Source organism: Atractosteus spatula, chromosome 15 (genome assembly GCF_055471065.1).
Source record: "Atractosteus spatula isolate fAtrSpa1 chromosome 15, fAtrSpa1.hap1, whole genome shotgun sequence".
NCBI classification, from domain to species: domain Eukaryota; kingdom Metazoa; phylum Chordata; class Actinopteri; order Semionotiformes; family Lepisosteidae; genus Atractosteus; species Atractosteus spatula.
Genome location: NC_142720.1, coordinates 20,757,414 through 20,773,801, shown reverse-complemented (window position 1 = coordinate 20,773,801; position 16,388 = coordinate 20,757,414). Strand labels below are relative to the sequence as shown.

Sequence of the window (16,388 nt, the reverse complement as noted above, 5' to 3'; positions counted from 1 at the left end):
AACTAAACAGGTGATGCAAACAAATAGAAATCACTTTAGGAATAAATCTGAGTGATGAGTAGAATTGTTTCGCTTACATATATTAACTGGAAATAAGAGGAAACCAGGGACAAAAACTAGTTATTTTAATCTCTTAATGAGAAGAAATAGTGAGAAAACCAATTACTTTTGAGTTGTTATGCATCACTAATATTAATTGTATTGAACACTGGAAAATGTAATCTGTAGTGTGGATTGCACAATACGCACACAATTCTAACTCTCAGTGACAGAGGTGGTTTTTCAATAATAAGTGTTCAACCTAATGTCATAACAGGAACCTGATGAAATGGAAAAGAAAGTTTATCTCCACTACAGTACCAAAGAAAAAGATAAATTAGTTTTAACGACACTGATATTCACAGTTTAAAAAGAGAAATTACAACAGGTCACTTACATCCCCATTAATCTGTAAATCTTTAATACTACATCCAAAACAAGGGAGGACAAATTTAAATTTACAGAGTACAGGTTTCCAGGAAAACAAGCAGGATAGATGGTATTGGTAATGGGACTACAGTATATGCCAGAAAGAGCTGGCAATCAATGTGGTTTAAATTAAAACAAATTCTGAGGGATTAACATTTTCATGTTAGACCAACCCAAACAGACAAGGACGCAAGTTTCTTCTGTATATTGAGGTATTGAGTTCTAATCCAAAGAGCATTGGAACTGTGAAGTCTGAACTGGGATTTTGTTTTGGACATGGGGTACATGACTCATCACCAACATACAACTGACCTAACCAAAAACACCTCTGATGCAACCCAGGGGTTTGTTAAAGAAAAAGCAGAAAATCTTAGTCTATCTTCAGATTCATATCCAATCGGTCTTGCATTTTACGTGATGAAATGAGAAATTAAGTCAGCACTTCACAAAAAGGCAATATGTCAAAGTAGCTGCAGGAAAGCATCTCACAAGATTATACAAAGTCTGCAGAACTTCAAGTCCTTCACAATGATACTGGCAACTAAATACCGATTTATACACTCAATGTTACTCAAAAACTTCAAATATATTATAGTTTTAATATGATAAAATTAATGCATGTAATTACCCAAAATAAAACATTGAACACAAAACTTTATGCTCAAACTTATCTTTTCAGAAATACAAATGACTGTATAACAAATTTGCCTCTGAAATCCCTATACAGTACTTTTGGAGGGCACAGTCTACAAAACAATTAACAGTTCCAGATCTGAAAAAAGTTTATTCAGCAATACTTAGATTTTCTTTTGAAGGGTAAAAAACATACATAGAAAAAACAAATGCCTTAAGGCATATAAGGCAATATACTTTTGAGTTCTTCAGCAGTGAGTTGTGTAATTCACAATTTAAAGCATCTTATTTCCGTGAACGCTTGCTCTCGAGCAGTAACACGATCAGTCTGGTCCTCAGCGCTCGTATTTTGGTGCTGTAGTTCTGAAGAAACACAGCTGTCAACTTGTCCCGCAGACTTTTCAGAGAGGGAAGGGAGTTGCAGTCTGGTACATTCAACAAAGTGTGAAAGAATTCTGTCCACATTTCACTGTGGGGATTCCTTATTGCAAGAAAAAAAAGGTCAAAATACAGAGATTTCCTTACATTACGAGTTGCATCTGTCGCTAACCTACAAAGTGCATTTAAGTGTAGAGGAAAGCTGACCGCATACAGTTAGACAAAACAGGAAAATTCAAAAATATTTCAGTATTTTTCCAGCTCTTGAAGCATTACGATATTACCAGAATTTCTGAAGATGAATTGCGACTTGAGTAATTTGGGGAATGTTCAGAAATGAATTGGGATATGCAATTACTCAAAAGAAAAGGAAGACTGAGGCTGCAAATATGCATAATAATTCTGTTTTATTGCAACAGTTTCATTACCTGTAGTTACAGATGACATAAACAATAGAATAAACTTACCTTTTAAAAACTGTATTTGGTTTCCAAACACCATTTTCATTTTTCACTTTCATGTAGGTGCCAAAAATCATGCAGTACACTGTACCAGCAATTCCAAAGTAATCAGTCTGAAACACAGTCACGTTTATAGAATTAGTGTTGTAGTAATTAGTGATGTAGTATTTAGTGTAGTGCTATCATGAAGGTCTTAAACGTCTTTAGAAAACAAATGATGAGTTTAAATTAGATGATAATAAAACAAATTAGATGATCTTTTATTTATAAAACAGATACAGTTGACAGTGTTAAAATCTTACCTGATATGTCCATGGTTGACCCATCAGCATTTCAACACATTGAAACCCAGACGTCATGCATTTAGCCTTGAACACAGTTCCATCTTTGAAAAGGGTCATGTCAATGCTCTGTCCAAAATCAATCAGCGACAGCCCATGCTCCAGGTTTTCTGGGTCAAAACACTCATTTTCAAGAAATCTGAATGAAAAATAAAGTTGTAGATTTTAATCAAATAACTATCAAAGCATATATGACAACACAAGAAAACCAGATTGCCAGTTAAGATTAGGATTAATTTCTATGGTTGTCCTGTACTACTGGCAGAACAAATTGCATCATGCAATTTTAGGACAAAAGTGATCGAATTAAATTTTGGTTTACTAAGTTTTAAGTTTGTTTGCAAACTTATCCTCTAATGTTTATCCTTCACAAACTGAAATTCATAGACAGAGACAAGGTGGTATATTAGATTAGGCATAACAGTACAAGTCAGATACTGCCCATGTCTTCTAGAACCAAGCAGTGACACGTGCGCACCTCTCCCCCAGCATGAAGTTGTCTGGTTTGATGTCCGCGTGTATCACGCCAATGCTGTGGAGCTGCTCCACCATGTGCAGGATGCAGATTGAGAGATAGATAACCAGAGGCTGGGGCATCACCTTCTCACTCAAATTCCTGTACAGGTTTACTGCATTCTGTAGAAAGAAGAGTGAAAGCACAAATCAACTTTCACATATTGCACACTTTAAATTACGGGATGTTTCTCTGCTTTGTTGTCCTTTGTCAACAGTACTATAAAGCACAATGCATCTCCTTGTGGGTATTTTTGACAAGCCTTGTCCTGAGGATGATTCCCCCATTGTTACACTGGAGAAATTCTAATCTGGTCCTTAGCCCTGGCTGAAGACTTCAATGTTTGTTATGCCTACAAATTAGCCAGTCTGTAAACATAACAGACAAGGCTCTCTGACTCTTTGAAGTGACCTCAACGCAAGTCATAAAGAGGAGTTAAACTGTGATGGTTAACTATTTCATCTGTATATTAATTCCATTTAAAGTATCAAGGCAATACAACTTTTCATTAAAAAGGACTCATCCTGTCTCTGGAATTAGTAAATCTTAGGTTTCCTTTTCCTACTGGGTATAGGAATTTTCTTGATGAGAGGCTCAGTTATACATACCAGCAAAGTTCCACAGCTGTACAATTCTCCCATTAAAATACTTCCATTCTGGAAGATGTGGGCTGAGCACAAGCTGTTGTAAAGATGACGTACACTGGGCTGAAGTCGTTCATTCAGCTGACGGTCAATATAGAATTCCCAAGGACTGGTAGACTTGAGGACCTGTGAAAAGCAGAAATAAAGTTTATACAAACCTCACAAAGCACAGTTAGACACCCAAAATAAAGTAAACAGAATGTAGGCTACAGGAATACAACAGAGCTTAAGATAATGTGGTATCTGGTTCACAAATACAGACTCGAAGAGTGAGATTAGTCTATCATGTTCTTTTATCTTCACTGAACCAAAAAGTCTTTCATTACAAGAGTGAGGTCTCATGAAAGCAAGCTCTAATCAGAACACAAGAATGGTAACAAGTGAGAGCAGGTCATTTGTAATATCCATGTAATTTGATTGCTACAAGTCAAGTGATTTGAGGATTCTAAGTTTCTATTTGTCTTCTTGTTTTTTCCCTTAAGTTCACCAGGCTGATTTTGTCAGTGTCTTTGAAGATATTAATATTTGAATGATGTCCCCTCACGGTCTTCTCTGTTCAAGACTAAAAAGTTTAGATTTTAGCCTGTTGCCTTTACACCTGGAAACATCTCAAGTCACTCTTCTCTGGACTGATTCCAGAGCAGCAGTATATCTTTAATTATGTGGATATAATTAAATGAAGCCTCTAAACAAGCTCATGCTACTGCACCGTACAATTTAGTGCAACCTTTCAATTTCTAATTGTAGACTATAAACTACTGATCCTTTACACAGCAGCACATTGCTTGGAAACGGAGAAGTGACAAAAGCGTTATGACCATTGTACCTTGAAGACAAGCTTCTTGGCCTTGCTCAGTCCAGACACTTGATAAACTGTGGCAAAGGCACCTTCGCCAAGGACACAGTCGATCTGGTAAGGGGCATCACCTAGACATCGAAATAGGAAATGACACTTTTTATCAGCTTGCACTGAGATCAAGAATGAAAGGTTACAAGAAACCGCTAGGACAAAAAATAAGCTGTTTTCTTACCAACAGTTACAGTCATTTTTGGTGAAATGCTGGGGATATTTCTTTTCCAGGTGAAGAAGTTGGAAGAGGTGTGGAGGGGTGTGGGCAGATCGGACAGCAGACATTTGATCAGGGTTTCATCCCAGGGATCTGAAACCACGTGTGCTGTGCAAGAAGATTTTGTATTAACATTATTTTGATATTTTATTTTTCTTAAGCCCACATTCACCTTATTAAACTCTATTTTCCGTTAGATTCCAGTTTGATTGTTTTCTGGCATCACTCATCAAGAAGAAAACGTTATCAAACACAAACAGCCTCACAGGCCCACCGTATCTGCTGCAAAGCTACAGAAATCAATAGTGTGGGTTAACTGAAATTCATTCCGGTATATCAGTATGTCAGGAGGCACTGCGCTGTAGAAGAAGGAATTGTTGGCCTTTGTGAATGAAGGCCCCTAGTACCTGGATCCCTTGAAGGGGGGTGGCTGAGCTGGTTCTCCTCCTCCTGCGGGACAGCAGGCTGGAGAGCTAGTTGCTTGTGCTCAGAGAGGGAGCTGACCAGTTTCAAGTGTCTGTCCTCCGGCTCGTCAGCTGTGATCCCGCTACTAGCGTTCACCGATCTCCTCCCGCTGCCGTGGGCACACTGAGACGCAAAGTCCTCCTCTGTACTCGGGCTCTGCTCGGTAATTGGGCTGCAAAACAGAACGTAAACTTTGTCCCTTATCATGAGGATACCAATGAGTGGTTATACTTCTACATTAAACAAGCAAGTAAAGGGTAATTCCTCACTGAAAAGTAGAAGGAGAAAATGTGTTGGCTGTGGAGCCTTCTTTAATGTTTCTCCTTTCTATTCTTCAGCGGGGAACTAAACTTTAGTTGTTCCTATGCAGCCAGAGCAAGCTGACGTAGCTCCCCACTGGAATCTATACATTAAATAAGAGTTGGATGTATTTTAACATTACATGATGAACATTAATTAGGGCTTCAATTTATCTTGCCATCTAATACTGGACATCTTAAAATTGTTACTACAGAAAACATACCAGCCTCAGTTGAAAAAAATTCTTAACTGCGTCCGGCTACCTTGAGAAATTTTGTAAACTAGTCTTTCCAGTCAAGCATAACCGCCCATTCTCAGATAAGGCAGATGCATGCAAAAGTAAACAATTAACTGCTGCAATACATGTGCTGTCATCACACACAGTTTTACCAACTGAAATCTGGAAACAGTGAGGTACTTAACTTGACTACCTTCAAATCTTTTTTTATAAATTTAGAATCAAGTATTTTAGTTTTACTCACCAATTTGGAATAACCAATTGTGTGACTGGGGAAGTGCTGGCAAGAGTCCTCCAGCCCACCCACCTCTAAGCCACTTGTCTTTCAACACAACACAGGCACCACTCTCCCGGGCCATATATATATACACTTCCCTCTATAACCAGCTGGTGACGGGATCTGAAATACCTGAGCTTCCTGGTTTTGTGCAACTGGTAGAGATTTTCTTCAGAGGCGTCAAGCCCTGTGTGAAGAGGATTTCATAACCATTACAAGATCTCAAAGCACAAGATAAGGTACAGGTGCTGGAGATAAGCCAGCACACAAAGCAAAGCTGATAAAGAGTAACACCCCTGAGATTACCCTGTGTGTCCTGGGTGTCCCATGGCAGGGACGCTCGGCTGTGGAAGGGGGTGGAAGCGATCTGAGCCGACAAGGCGAAGTCCCTGGTGGTGTTAGGACAGGCTGCCAGAGTGTTGTTACAGCGCGCCGCCCACACAGTGTAGTCTTCCATTGCGGACTCCGCAACTGGGGCAGCATCCTGAACACCACATAAAACACAGCTATTCCACACAAACACACCAAACCTGCATCAAGTAACGTCATGAATTATAAAAATAATAAACTATTTTATATAGCGCCTTTAAAGGTGGCTTCTCAAAGTGCTCTACAGAAAAACAACAATGAAAAAACACAGTAAGAGGAGACAGTAGATGGGGGTACTGAATACAGTGGGAGCAGAGGGGTGAATAACAGAACCAGTTCAGTAAAGGCTCTTCTAAAGAAGAAGGCTGTGAGTCTGGATTTGAGGTTGTTTAGGAAAGGTGACTCTCTGATATCTTTGGAGAGAGAGTTCCAGAGTTTTGGGGCATAAAAGGAGAATGGAACAGGAGAACACGAGGATTTTGAAGTCGACACGAAACCCGACAGGAAGCCAGTGCAAGGACTGCAGGACAGGAGAACTGAGAACACTGAAAAACCCATGTCCTTACATTTTGAGTTGAGGGGACTGTTTTCAATCCAGGATGTTCTCGCAAGCCTGCTGCTGAGTTAGTCTTGTCCAGCTTCTGGGCAACACTGAAAATACCATGCATCAAACACGTTAACTGAAACATTCAAATGCAATACCTACAAGCAGAAAGGAAAACCTCAGAGAAAAATATTTTACCACTTATTTTCTTGGTCACTGTCTTCTTGAAAGACAGAAAATGGAGCTGCTGCGGGTGCCACGTTAGGAGGCAGCACTTGTTGGGGCCGATAGTCACCTTTCATATAAAGAAAATAAAGTGAATTTCCAGGATTTAACACAATATAACTAAATAAGTTTATACTATTAGGGATGAGACAATGTCTTTAAACACTTAAATTCATATCTATGCTCAGGACTATTTATGATTATTAAATCTATTACATGCTGAATTACCAAATACAACAAAAAGCTGCCATTCAACATGGTGCCTCTAGTTAATGATATTTCAGCCTAAAAATATTAGGTCTTGCACTCTTACTGGTGTTTCTGCAAAAGGCTTCAAAGCTCTCATCTGTTTTGTCGTGTAATCCATCATCTGTCAGAGACAGAGCTGGTGCCTGGAACATGTCCATGATGACATCTACAGTCAAATAACGGAAAAAAAGGTCAGGACACAGCAACGAGAGCCGGCTGACGATCGAACAGCTCGCGCTCCGTGATTATTAACATCGCCCACTGAACAAATATATCGTCATCATGATTGGTGATGTGGTGTGCAACGAATCGAAACCTCAGCCGAGCCGACAATCGGGAATTCCAACCTGGAAACACGCAACAACCCCTGCGCAATCAAGGTCATTATCAAGGACTGGGCTCGGAATTTGTTAAACCTTTGACAGAACACAGGTCTTAAAAGTTTCTTGTACAATTGTCTAACAAAAAGATGCAGTCAATCAGTGAAGGTGTAGCATACTGGAATTAATGTTGTCGAACTCCTTCACTCCTTTCAGCATCACTGCATTTTGATGCTTTAAATATATATCAATTGGCACATCATAATCCAGGTTATACTGAAGAATGCAGGCAGGCTGTGTAGCGCAGCTTCTAACCAGCAGAAAGGTTCAGAGAAGTAACAGGACAGAGGTGCTCACCCAGAGCCTCCTTGGTGTGAACAGTGGGGGACGGCTGCACTCTGGACGGCGTAGCCTGGATGAGCCCCAGGGACGTGTTGGGGGTGACATGGGGCATGGTCCCATTCCCACCCAGAGAAACTGAGAAAGAAACCAGAAAAGCACACATACGCTCATCACTCTGAGAAGCCACAAGTCCATAAACAAAATCAGCCTACGGTTTGGGGTACAACTTACCATTTCCTGTTGCTTCTGTTCTTTCTACTTTGTCTTCTGTTTTAGACACATCCCTATTAAAAGGAAATGCTTTGGTCATACAGAGCTTTCGCTGTGGGTGTGCAAGCTGTAAAGGCGAAAGAGCAGCCCTTGGTACTTACTGCTCCCTATAGCTCTGCTGCTGGAAGCTGGTGGGTCTGGGGCCTGCGGCAGGGTTCAGGTATGTCCTGTTCTCTCGACTCGGACAGCCACAGTCCTCATCCTGCAGGCCGGGGGGGTTCCGGGAGCCCATGGAGTCTGCGCCGAGAAAGCTGTGCCGAGTTCCTGCGGCAGGGACGGGGCGGCAGTCGTCTCGGGGCTCAGCAGCTGCAGACGGAGAGGCTGCGAAGCGCTGCTGCAGCAGCTCAGCCGGCCTGGACTGCCTGCCCTGCCTGTCGGACGCAGCGAGCCCTTCAGTTCCCGCGCGGAAAGATCCGAGAAGCAGAGATGGCAAACGGGTGCTCTCAGGCCCTCGTGCGTTCTGGCCCTGCTCCGCCCATGTTGGCACGCTGTCTGGGAGCAGGGCACTGCCAGGTTCTCTGCAGGGCTGCTGGGCAAGCTCAGGTTCCAGGCTGGCCTTTTGCTGTTCTTCCCAAATTGCAGGGCCCTACAACGGAGCACATCGCGTCAGTACAGTACAGCAGGGACCACGGATGAGAACCAGTAACGACTGCAGACGCTGCTGTACATGCAAGCTAGCTCTTGCCTGCTGCAGGTGGCTGGTGCTCCCCAAACCCTGCGCCGAGCTGAGTCTGCTGTTCATCTCTCTCGCTGTCTCGCTCTCGTTTTGAAACTGTGCAGACTGAGGCTCTAACGTTTTCTTCCTTGCGTGACATTCCTCTGCATTAAAAAAAAACATTAGCACATTCAGCATTTCAGCGGATTTGCACGACTTCCAATTCAACTTAAAATGATCTAAAATAAGTAAAAGGAGCTAAACACATACACTTACCCAACTGTCTCTTCTCTTCCTGCAGCTTACATTTATAAAAGTACCTCCTTGCTCGTAACTCTTCAAAGGACAGCTCAGAGTCTCCACAGACAAGGTCGTTTTTGCAGTACATGGCGCACTCTTGAACACTTTTGCCTGCCCCCCGATTGCGTTGGTCTAAAGCCGTGTTTTCAGATTTTGAGATTCTGCAAAGAAAAACAACGTGGATATTGTGTAAACCTCAAAACCAGGAGAACCTGCCGATACATCCCTGACAAAGCCCTGACCCGACAGCAGCTCTATCACAGACAGGTCTTAACTAACAAGACATGGCAAGTATTCAGACTCACATGTGCTCAGTTTTGTCTACCGGAAATGCGGCCTGGCTTTTATAAACATCTTGGCATGCCTCAGGCTTGCAATCCTGTTACAAGAAAAAAGATGGCCTGTTATTTTTATTGTATTTCAAGACATTACAGTCCATATCATAGATCACAAACAAGAGGAGGCCCATCAGTCTAACCACTGTTTGATGACTTGCAGCTTAAACCCCTTCAGAATATGTCACATATGTTTTGCTTGTTGCCATAACACGTGTAACATTTCATTTTTACATAACGGACCTATTTGGGGCTATTTTCAGGCCAGGTCCAGTTTGTGAAATTGCCAGTCTAAGAAACTGCAGTTTTTATTTCACAATACCTTGCTTTGAAAACAAGCAGCCAATCCCTTTGGAAACCTCGGCTGTTCCATCTGATTGACCAACTGCAGGTTCTGAAGAGGGCGTGGTCCACCTGCCATTCACAAAAAGAAAACATTGATTTTCTCAGCTCACTGCCGACAACGTGGCATCACAGGAAACAAACAACTTCTTCGCCTTACCTTGTGCTTCTGTCCGTCTTTGCAGAACTCTAGCTTGGAACTTCCTAAAACAAATTGAGAAGGAAATCCAATTATAATAACACCACACTGCACTAGAAGACACGTGTCCTGATCCTCTTTCGTTTGGGTCGGAGATGGATGGACAGCAGCCTGACGTCGTAAGCAACCCTCACACAAGATCTCTGGGAGAAGCTAAAGAGAAGATGGGCAGCATGGTGGCACAGCAGTTAGCATTGCAACCTTGCAGCACTGGGGCTCTGGATTCAACTCTGGACACAGACCTGGTCTGTGTGGAGTTTGCATGTTCTCTCCTGGTTCGCGTCCTTTTCTTTTGGGTGTTCCAGTTTCCTCCCACCGTTCAAAGACATACGGGTAGGTTAACTGGCTTCAGGGAAAACCAGCCCTGATGTGAGTGTCTGTCTGCTCTGCGATTCACTGGTTCCACGCAGGCAGTATCCCATCTTGCACCCTTTGTCTGCCAGGAAAATTTCCAGCTCCCCTGCGACCCTGAATTCAAAGTAAAACGGATGAAGAGATAAGAGAAGATGGGTTACCCGTAGTAGTCCTGTAAAAGCTGTGCTGGCTCAGCCTTAATCTCCACTGCTCTCTGAAGCAGAGCCTCAGCCTGCTTGAGCTGCCCCTGTCTTTCGAGTTCCGACGCCCAGGACGTGTACAGATGAGCAGCCGTGGTTCCAATGCCATGGTCATACAAGTAACGGAGCAGTTGTAAAGGGTCTTTATAAAACCGTGACTGAAATGCAAGAACGAATTATTAGAATTAATGAGAAAAAAAAGAACGCATTTGTTCAGCAATCCATATCAACAACACGCGACCTGTCTCATCTTCTCAATGTTGCACAAGAACCAGTAACCAACACCGACCACAAGCTAGATTGTCACTTTATATCCATTATGGGAACATAATTCATTGATGGACAATATAAACAGAGTCAACACTTTCAGGTCAACTGCAACAAACTGAAAGCAACTGGAGTTCAACCAGTGGTTGGCACGCAGCGCCGGCCTAGACTAGCGCTCTAGCTTAAGACCAACTGGCTCGAACGTGGCTGCTGAAATCGGCACTGTTCTAATCATGTTCTTAATTGTAATGAATTGCTAACAGCTGCTGCCCTCTAGAGGTTACTGGAGTTGGGGGCGAACTCAAACCACCTCTTCACATGGTTTAAGCACCCCAGCAGCAGACTAGGCTGAACACAGGGTCCACATCAGAACACTCCCGCATATAGTGGAAATAATATCGGCACTATGTAAGGAACTTATAGACCTCTCACTTGAAAATTATTGTAATATTTAACTAAAATTACATCCCAGTCACACCACAATAACTCAAAATTCACAATTGAATACATATGCTTTTTAATACATGTGCTTGATTATTAAGGGTGTTTAATGTCTATATTTATTATTAATATTACAGCTAAAGCATGTAGAGCTCCTAGTATGTCAGCATATTTTCTGATATTTTGGGGAGTGAAGAGAACTGAAATTAAGGAAATACAGTACTAGTAAAATGGGGTGTAGGTCTCCAATGCATTACGTCACATTTGGGTGTAAATAGATGTGCTGTATTTTTTATTGCGATAGGACTCAACTTCTGTTTCTCAGGGGAAGGCAGAGATATTGGGGATTCTGGGGTACAGAGAATAAGTTGTATAGGCAAATGTAAGGATATGTTAAAGAAAAAACACTTATTGCCATCTTCTTAAAAGTGCTTATTTATGCCAGTTCTTCGGAACAGTGTCCCTCCTCTGTCCTGTGGCTGAGGTCCAATAAAACCGGTGTTGAAACAGCCGAGCGCGTCAAACGGCTTGGAGACGGAACAGGAGGCTCATCCCAGTCGATGGCAAGGCTGTGTAGAACTGCACCTGCCGAAGCGACGGTGCTGGTTTTGAATGGACTGTCTTCAAATTCCAAAGGCTCACAAGAGCAGTGGACCAGCACTGAACTGAAATGAGCTGCAGAGATCCGTGACAGAAGTCTCTCAAGTTTACCTTTTTAGTTTTCACACATGTATCAGCACCTTATATTAATGCCAATTCTGCTTAAGAAATAAAATTGCTAACAGTACTGGGGCTTTTCAGAAGGATGGGCCAACTTATCTGCAAGCAATATGCAGTATGTCCTTTTGTCATTCATCACTCACGATACCTATAACGTACCTTACTCTCACTCCCTCAAATTAAAAAAAGGCCACAAACATAAAAAAAACGTGCCCCCCAAACTGCATAAAACGTACATTTGGGTCTGCAATACTATAAATATAATCTATACTTGGGAAAAAAAGAGCTCATCACTCTCTTGTTTTTTTCTGAAGGATCTCCGTCTGAATCTATCATTTATCAACTAAAATAAAAGCGGCTGTAATACGTGTTCAAACTGAAACACGGAGCCGCTGTACTCGCCTGTTTCGTGACAAACTGCATTTGATTATCGCATTACTAGTTACAGTACGTAGCCTCAAGTGGTATGTTTTAACATAAACGCCGTCCTTAAATTAAAAACTAATATTAAGCTGCCAGGGACATTCAGTTAGATACTTACACGAGACAGGAAATGTAATAATAGTCTACAAATTGACATACTGATGAGATTAATTGAAACGTTCAGAGCTCAATGCAGCTCACGGGAATTAGAACAACAACAGTGCTGGACCCAAGTTCAGCTGCTCTCCAACTTTGTGCACCACGTTTTTTTAGCTGCAACTGAGCTCAGAGTTAGAGATGATCTCCAAATGGTACCATATTATTTAACTAGTCCGCAATTTAGTACGAACGGCTCCGTGTCAAATCCGAAAATTCGGTGCAATTGACCCCCCAGGTGCTTTTTTGTTTTAAGAGCAGACATCAGGGTAAAATGAACTGTGAAACAGAAAACAATAGTACTTACACATCTTATACAGCTCTTAACATATCTTATGTCATCGTGGTACCGTTTGTCATGAAAAAAATTCTCCACAAGACGATTCAACACATGAGAAATGGTTCTCTCCTCCGAGGGTGCAGTATCGTCCAGGTGCGAAATGTACCTGCATTATTTTCACAGGGGATTAAAATACTTTTATTGTATTTGCCATTCGTGTTTTTTTCAGCGCAACAAATAACTAGTAGCAATATCTGTCACTATTAAAAACCTTACCTCATCCATAACTCAAGCGGATCGTCTCCAGTGTAGCTCCTCACACTGGCCTCGAACTGCCTGCAAAAGTCAATAAACATTACGCAGCTACCAAGATCTGTTTTACTAATTGATCGAACTGATGCTTGTGTTTTAACTGGTTACTATTTACAGCGTTAGGAAGAGCAAGAGACTGGTATCCTATTGACCTAATAAGTGCACTACAAAAATGCACATTTTTAATCATGCTGAAAACTGCAGCTGCAGATATACACCCTGCTAACACATCGGTTTGCTACGCGGAGATAAACCGGTTTACAATACTTACTGAAACGATGCACCGATATCCATTATACACACTATAGCTGACTTAAACGAAAGTAAATACTAAACACATCCTCTGTATATCCTTCCCCGCCTCCCTTTAATTTCCCATGCAATAACTTCAAACTCGGCGCACAGTCGTTACATTTCAAACTTTCTTCACAAGCCAATAAGATTGGACTAGACGTCACGACGGCACACCACCAATCAGCGTGAACTAGCAAGCCGGAAACGGAAATGGGTTTGGCTCCCATAGAGAGTCCACGAGTTCCTGTAGTAAAATCCACTGCTACGCCATCTTACTGAGGTCCCTCTTTTCACAAAAAGGCTGTTTCCAGAGCTGGGATAGGGAAATAAATGGCCCGGACAATAAAAAGTGATAGGGCTTGGAGGGAGTCTTTCATTGTGCAAATCAGGCCCCCATCATCCACTTGCACGAATTGATAATGGACAATCACCTGATCAAGGAAGTTCTTATTTGATGTGAGTTTGATCATTTGTTAGAGTGTGTACTTATTGTGATTTTTTTCTGTGAAATAAAGTTTATTTCGATAAGAGAACAGCCTCAAAGGAAAAATTGCAAATGTAGTGCGAAATAGCAGAAATGTCTAGAATGCAGCACAATAAAATACAGTATTTTTCAGAGAAATCACAGAAACCATGAATCACTTAAAAGTAAATCAAGAATATGTGTTAAAAAACCTAACTGAAAAAAACAGGACATTTAAAACCAGACCCCCTTATCTAAACATTTGCACTCTTTGCCAAATGATACCTCACACAAGATTAACCAGACAGACAGATCTAGAAGTAACCGCGGAGGGAGGATTACAAGGTGATGCCACCAGAGGGCAGAATGAGCTCAAGTTTCCCAGTGCAGCAGCCCAGCACTGGCAAATTGTAACGATCTGCAGGTGCAGTCGGTCGGTAAGGTGTCATGCAGCTCTTTGACAGGCTTGCCAGCTCTCATTATGACAGCAGAAGCTGTTGTGTACCATAATAATACAGTATATACTGTATTAATACAGCTTTTGAATACAGTAGTACTGTATGTATTGAAAAAGTCAAGGTAAGGACTATTTAGTAAGACCATGTACATCTTGTATTTGCAACTAAAAGCCAGCACTAGGCCTGATGTTTTCAGGGTCAGTACTAGCGCTGAGCTGACTCTGAGTGAAAAGGTTGCGCTGTGGCAGATGGAGTGCTCCCAGCTGCCAACTGACTGAAAAATCTCTGAGACAAGGCGTCAGGAAACAAGACAGTCTGAGCGAAACTGGAACTTGCTATGACAGCCTGCAAGAAGAAATCACCTATTAGGCCCAGTGTTGAGTCAGGCTGCGCTGACCCACTGTCAGTCAGATCCACACAGTAAGGGAGGAGCTGTATAGAATAAGTAAGAACTGAACCGGAGACTCCTGTTGAGCAGAGGTGCTTGAAGTAGAGAATTCCTTAACTGTAGAATAGGACAGATACTTCAAATGTTACAGTTTCATGACGCCTTTGTAGTGGCGGAGGGACATTTGTGTTTCATTGAACCGCTCAGCTGTGTCATCAAGAACCCAGAGCTCCTGGCTGGGCCAGGTCTGAGGCGAGGTTCCAGACAAAACAAAAAAGCAAACTCAAGACTTGAGAAGCTTTTAAAAAGTGCAAAAGAACCTGGACTGTAACAGGGATCTGAGATACACTCAATTCCTGGAGCCAGGCCTGGAGATAGCATTCAACAGGCAAGTTCTGCTGTCATTGAAATCAAGACCAGAAGGCACTTCTTTACCAAAGGGGTTGTGGGAGTATGGAACAAGCTACCTACAGTAGCCAAGTGGGTGAAGCTGATATCCTGGTTTCTTTCAAGAAACTGGATAAGATTCTTTTATCAACTACCAGCCACCTACCAAATGGGCTGAATTTGTAACCTCTCGTTTGTTCTTATGAATACCTGGACCACCTACGAACCCTCAATCGCCTAAAACAGCTGCACGCAGCCATCTTGTGGGCCCAGAACCAGCAAGATGAAGGGTGAGGGTCAGGTACAATAACAGCGCAGCACCAAGAGGGATAGACCACAGCAGACTGGACCTTGCCAAGGCAAACCGGCTCCCGGGACGTGGAGTGGCACTTCTCCTGCAGGAAAGGAGCCAGAGCTGGTGGAGGAGGCGGAAAGGTTCCAGACGGATATGATCAGTCTCACCTCAAAACAAATCTCCGCCTCAAAAGTCTGATCAACTGTGTGATTTTACTAGAACTGCCAAGAAACTTTCCAGAGATAAGAGATATGTACACAGGTAAGTGTTGCTGCCGTGGGTGGGCTGTTGGCACAGTGGTTAGCATTGCTGCCTTGCAGCGCTGGGTCCCTGGATTCAATTCTGGACCCAGAGTGCTCTCTGCCTGGAGTTCACATGTTCCATACTGTCCTGCCACTGTTGGGGTGGCTGGGCCACCTTTTACCCCCCAAAACCAACTCACCATTTTGTCATTTTTAACATCACCTTCCTTGGGTTGGGTTCTCAACATACTTTTCAATATATGTGAATTTTGTTTTACTCGATTATGAATTGCCAGTTATTTTTGTCAGACACGCCCAATTAGGAATCAGGAACTCTGTGAGTTTTCCATGTTCGTGACCCTGGGACTGTGCAGGGGAGGAGAACAGAAGAAAGTGTGGGCAGACTCTTTGAGCCACTCATCTTCTAAATGCCAGAGGCAGCACTGTGCCATACAGGGGGTTCAGCACTGATGGGGCGACAGGCGTGTCGCTGCACACCAGCCCCTGGAAGGCTGCAGGGGGCGCTGCACCACTGAGCTGACAACTGAGCCATGTGGGAGGCCCCAAGGTATAAAACTCCATTGCCCGGAACCTCAGTAATATAACTGTGAAACCTGTTTTAATTAAATGTTGTATTTTTTCCCCAAACAGGAAAGGGATACCTGTAATGAAAAGTTACCCAGTGGAGATTTTACTTGCTTGCAGAATTCCCTTTCAGAGAGGTATGAGCTCCCTTCACTGGATTACTTAAATGTTGCTGCAAAATCACCAA

The 16,388-nt window shown here is 42.5% G+C and overlaps 1 protein-coding gene across 1 annotated transcript; it reads right to left on the bottom strand.

The window, feature by feature from the left end:
* Positions 1 to 447: 447 nt before the first annotated feature.
* On the bottom strand, positions 448 to 16,198 carry bub1 (BUB1 mitotic checkpoint serine/threonine kinase). The gene is made up of 27 exons (XM_088934204.1): positions 16,061 to 16,198; positions 15,307 to 15,474; positions 14,842 to 14,939; positions 13,054 to 13,113; positions 12,805 to 12,943; positions 10,452 to 10,648; positions 9,898 to 9,941; positions 9,718 to 9,809; positions 9,366 to 9,439; positions 9,037 to 9,221; positions 8,791 to 8,924; positions 8,207 to 8,691; positions 8,067 to 8,119; positions 7,851 to 7,970; positions 7,238 to 7,339; positions 6,898 to 6,994; positions 6,722 to 6,806; positions 6,093 to 6,270; positions 5,919 to 5,973; positions 4,914 to 5,143; positions 4,471 to 4,614; positions 4,266 to 4,366; positions 3,404 to 3,565; positions 2,760 to 2,917; positions 2,243 to 2,420; positions 1,947 to 2,053; positions 448 to 1,582 (listed from the first exon to the last, which is right to left on the bottom strand). The coding sequence occupies exons 1-27, from the start codon at positions 16,196 to 16,198 to the stop codon at positions 1,387 to 1,389; spliced, it is 3,780 nt and encodes a 1,259-aa protein (XP_088790330.1). The 3' UTR covers positions 448 to 1,386.
* Positions 16,199 to 16,388: the final 190 nt, after the last annotated feature.

What these genes read in the sequence shown, in the direction of transcription:
- bub1 (XM_088934204.1), bottom strand. Translation starts at nt 16,198, where the DNA reads ATGGAGTTTTATACCTTGGGGCCTCCCACATGGCTCAGTTGTCAGCTC. An exon ending in AACAGAAGCAACAGGAAATG is followed by an intron (nt 7,971 to 8,066) that starts GTAAGTTGTACC and finishes TTTCTTTCTCAG; the next exon opens with TTTCTCTGGGTGGGAATGGG. An exon ending in AGTGACCAAGAAAATAAGTG is followed by an intron (nt 6,807 to 6,897) that starts GTAAAATATTTT and finishes TGGTATTTTCAG; the next exon opens with TGTTGCCCAGAAGCTGGACA.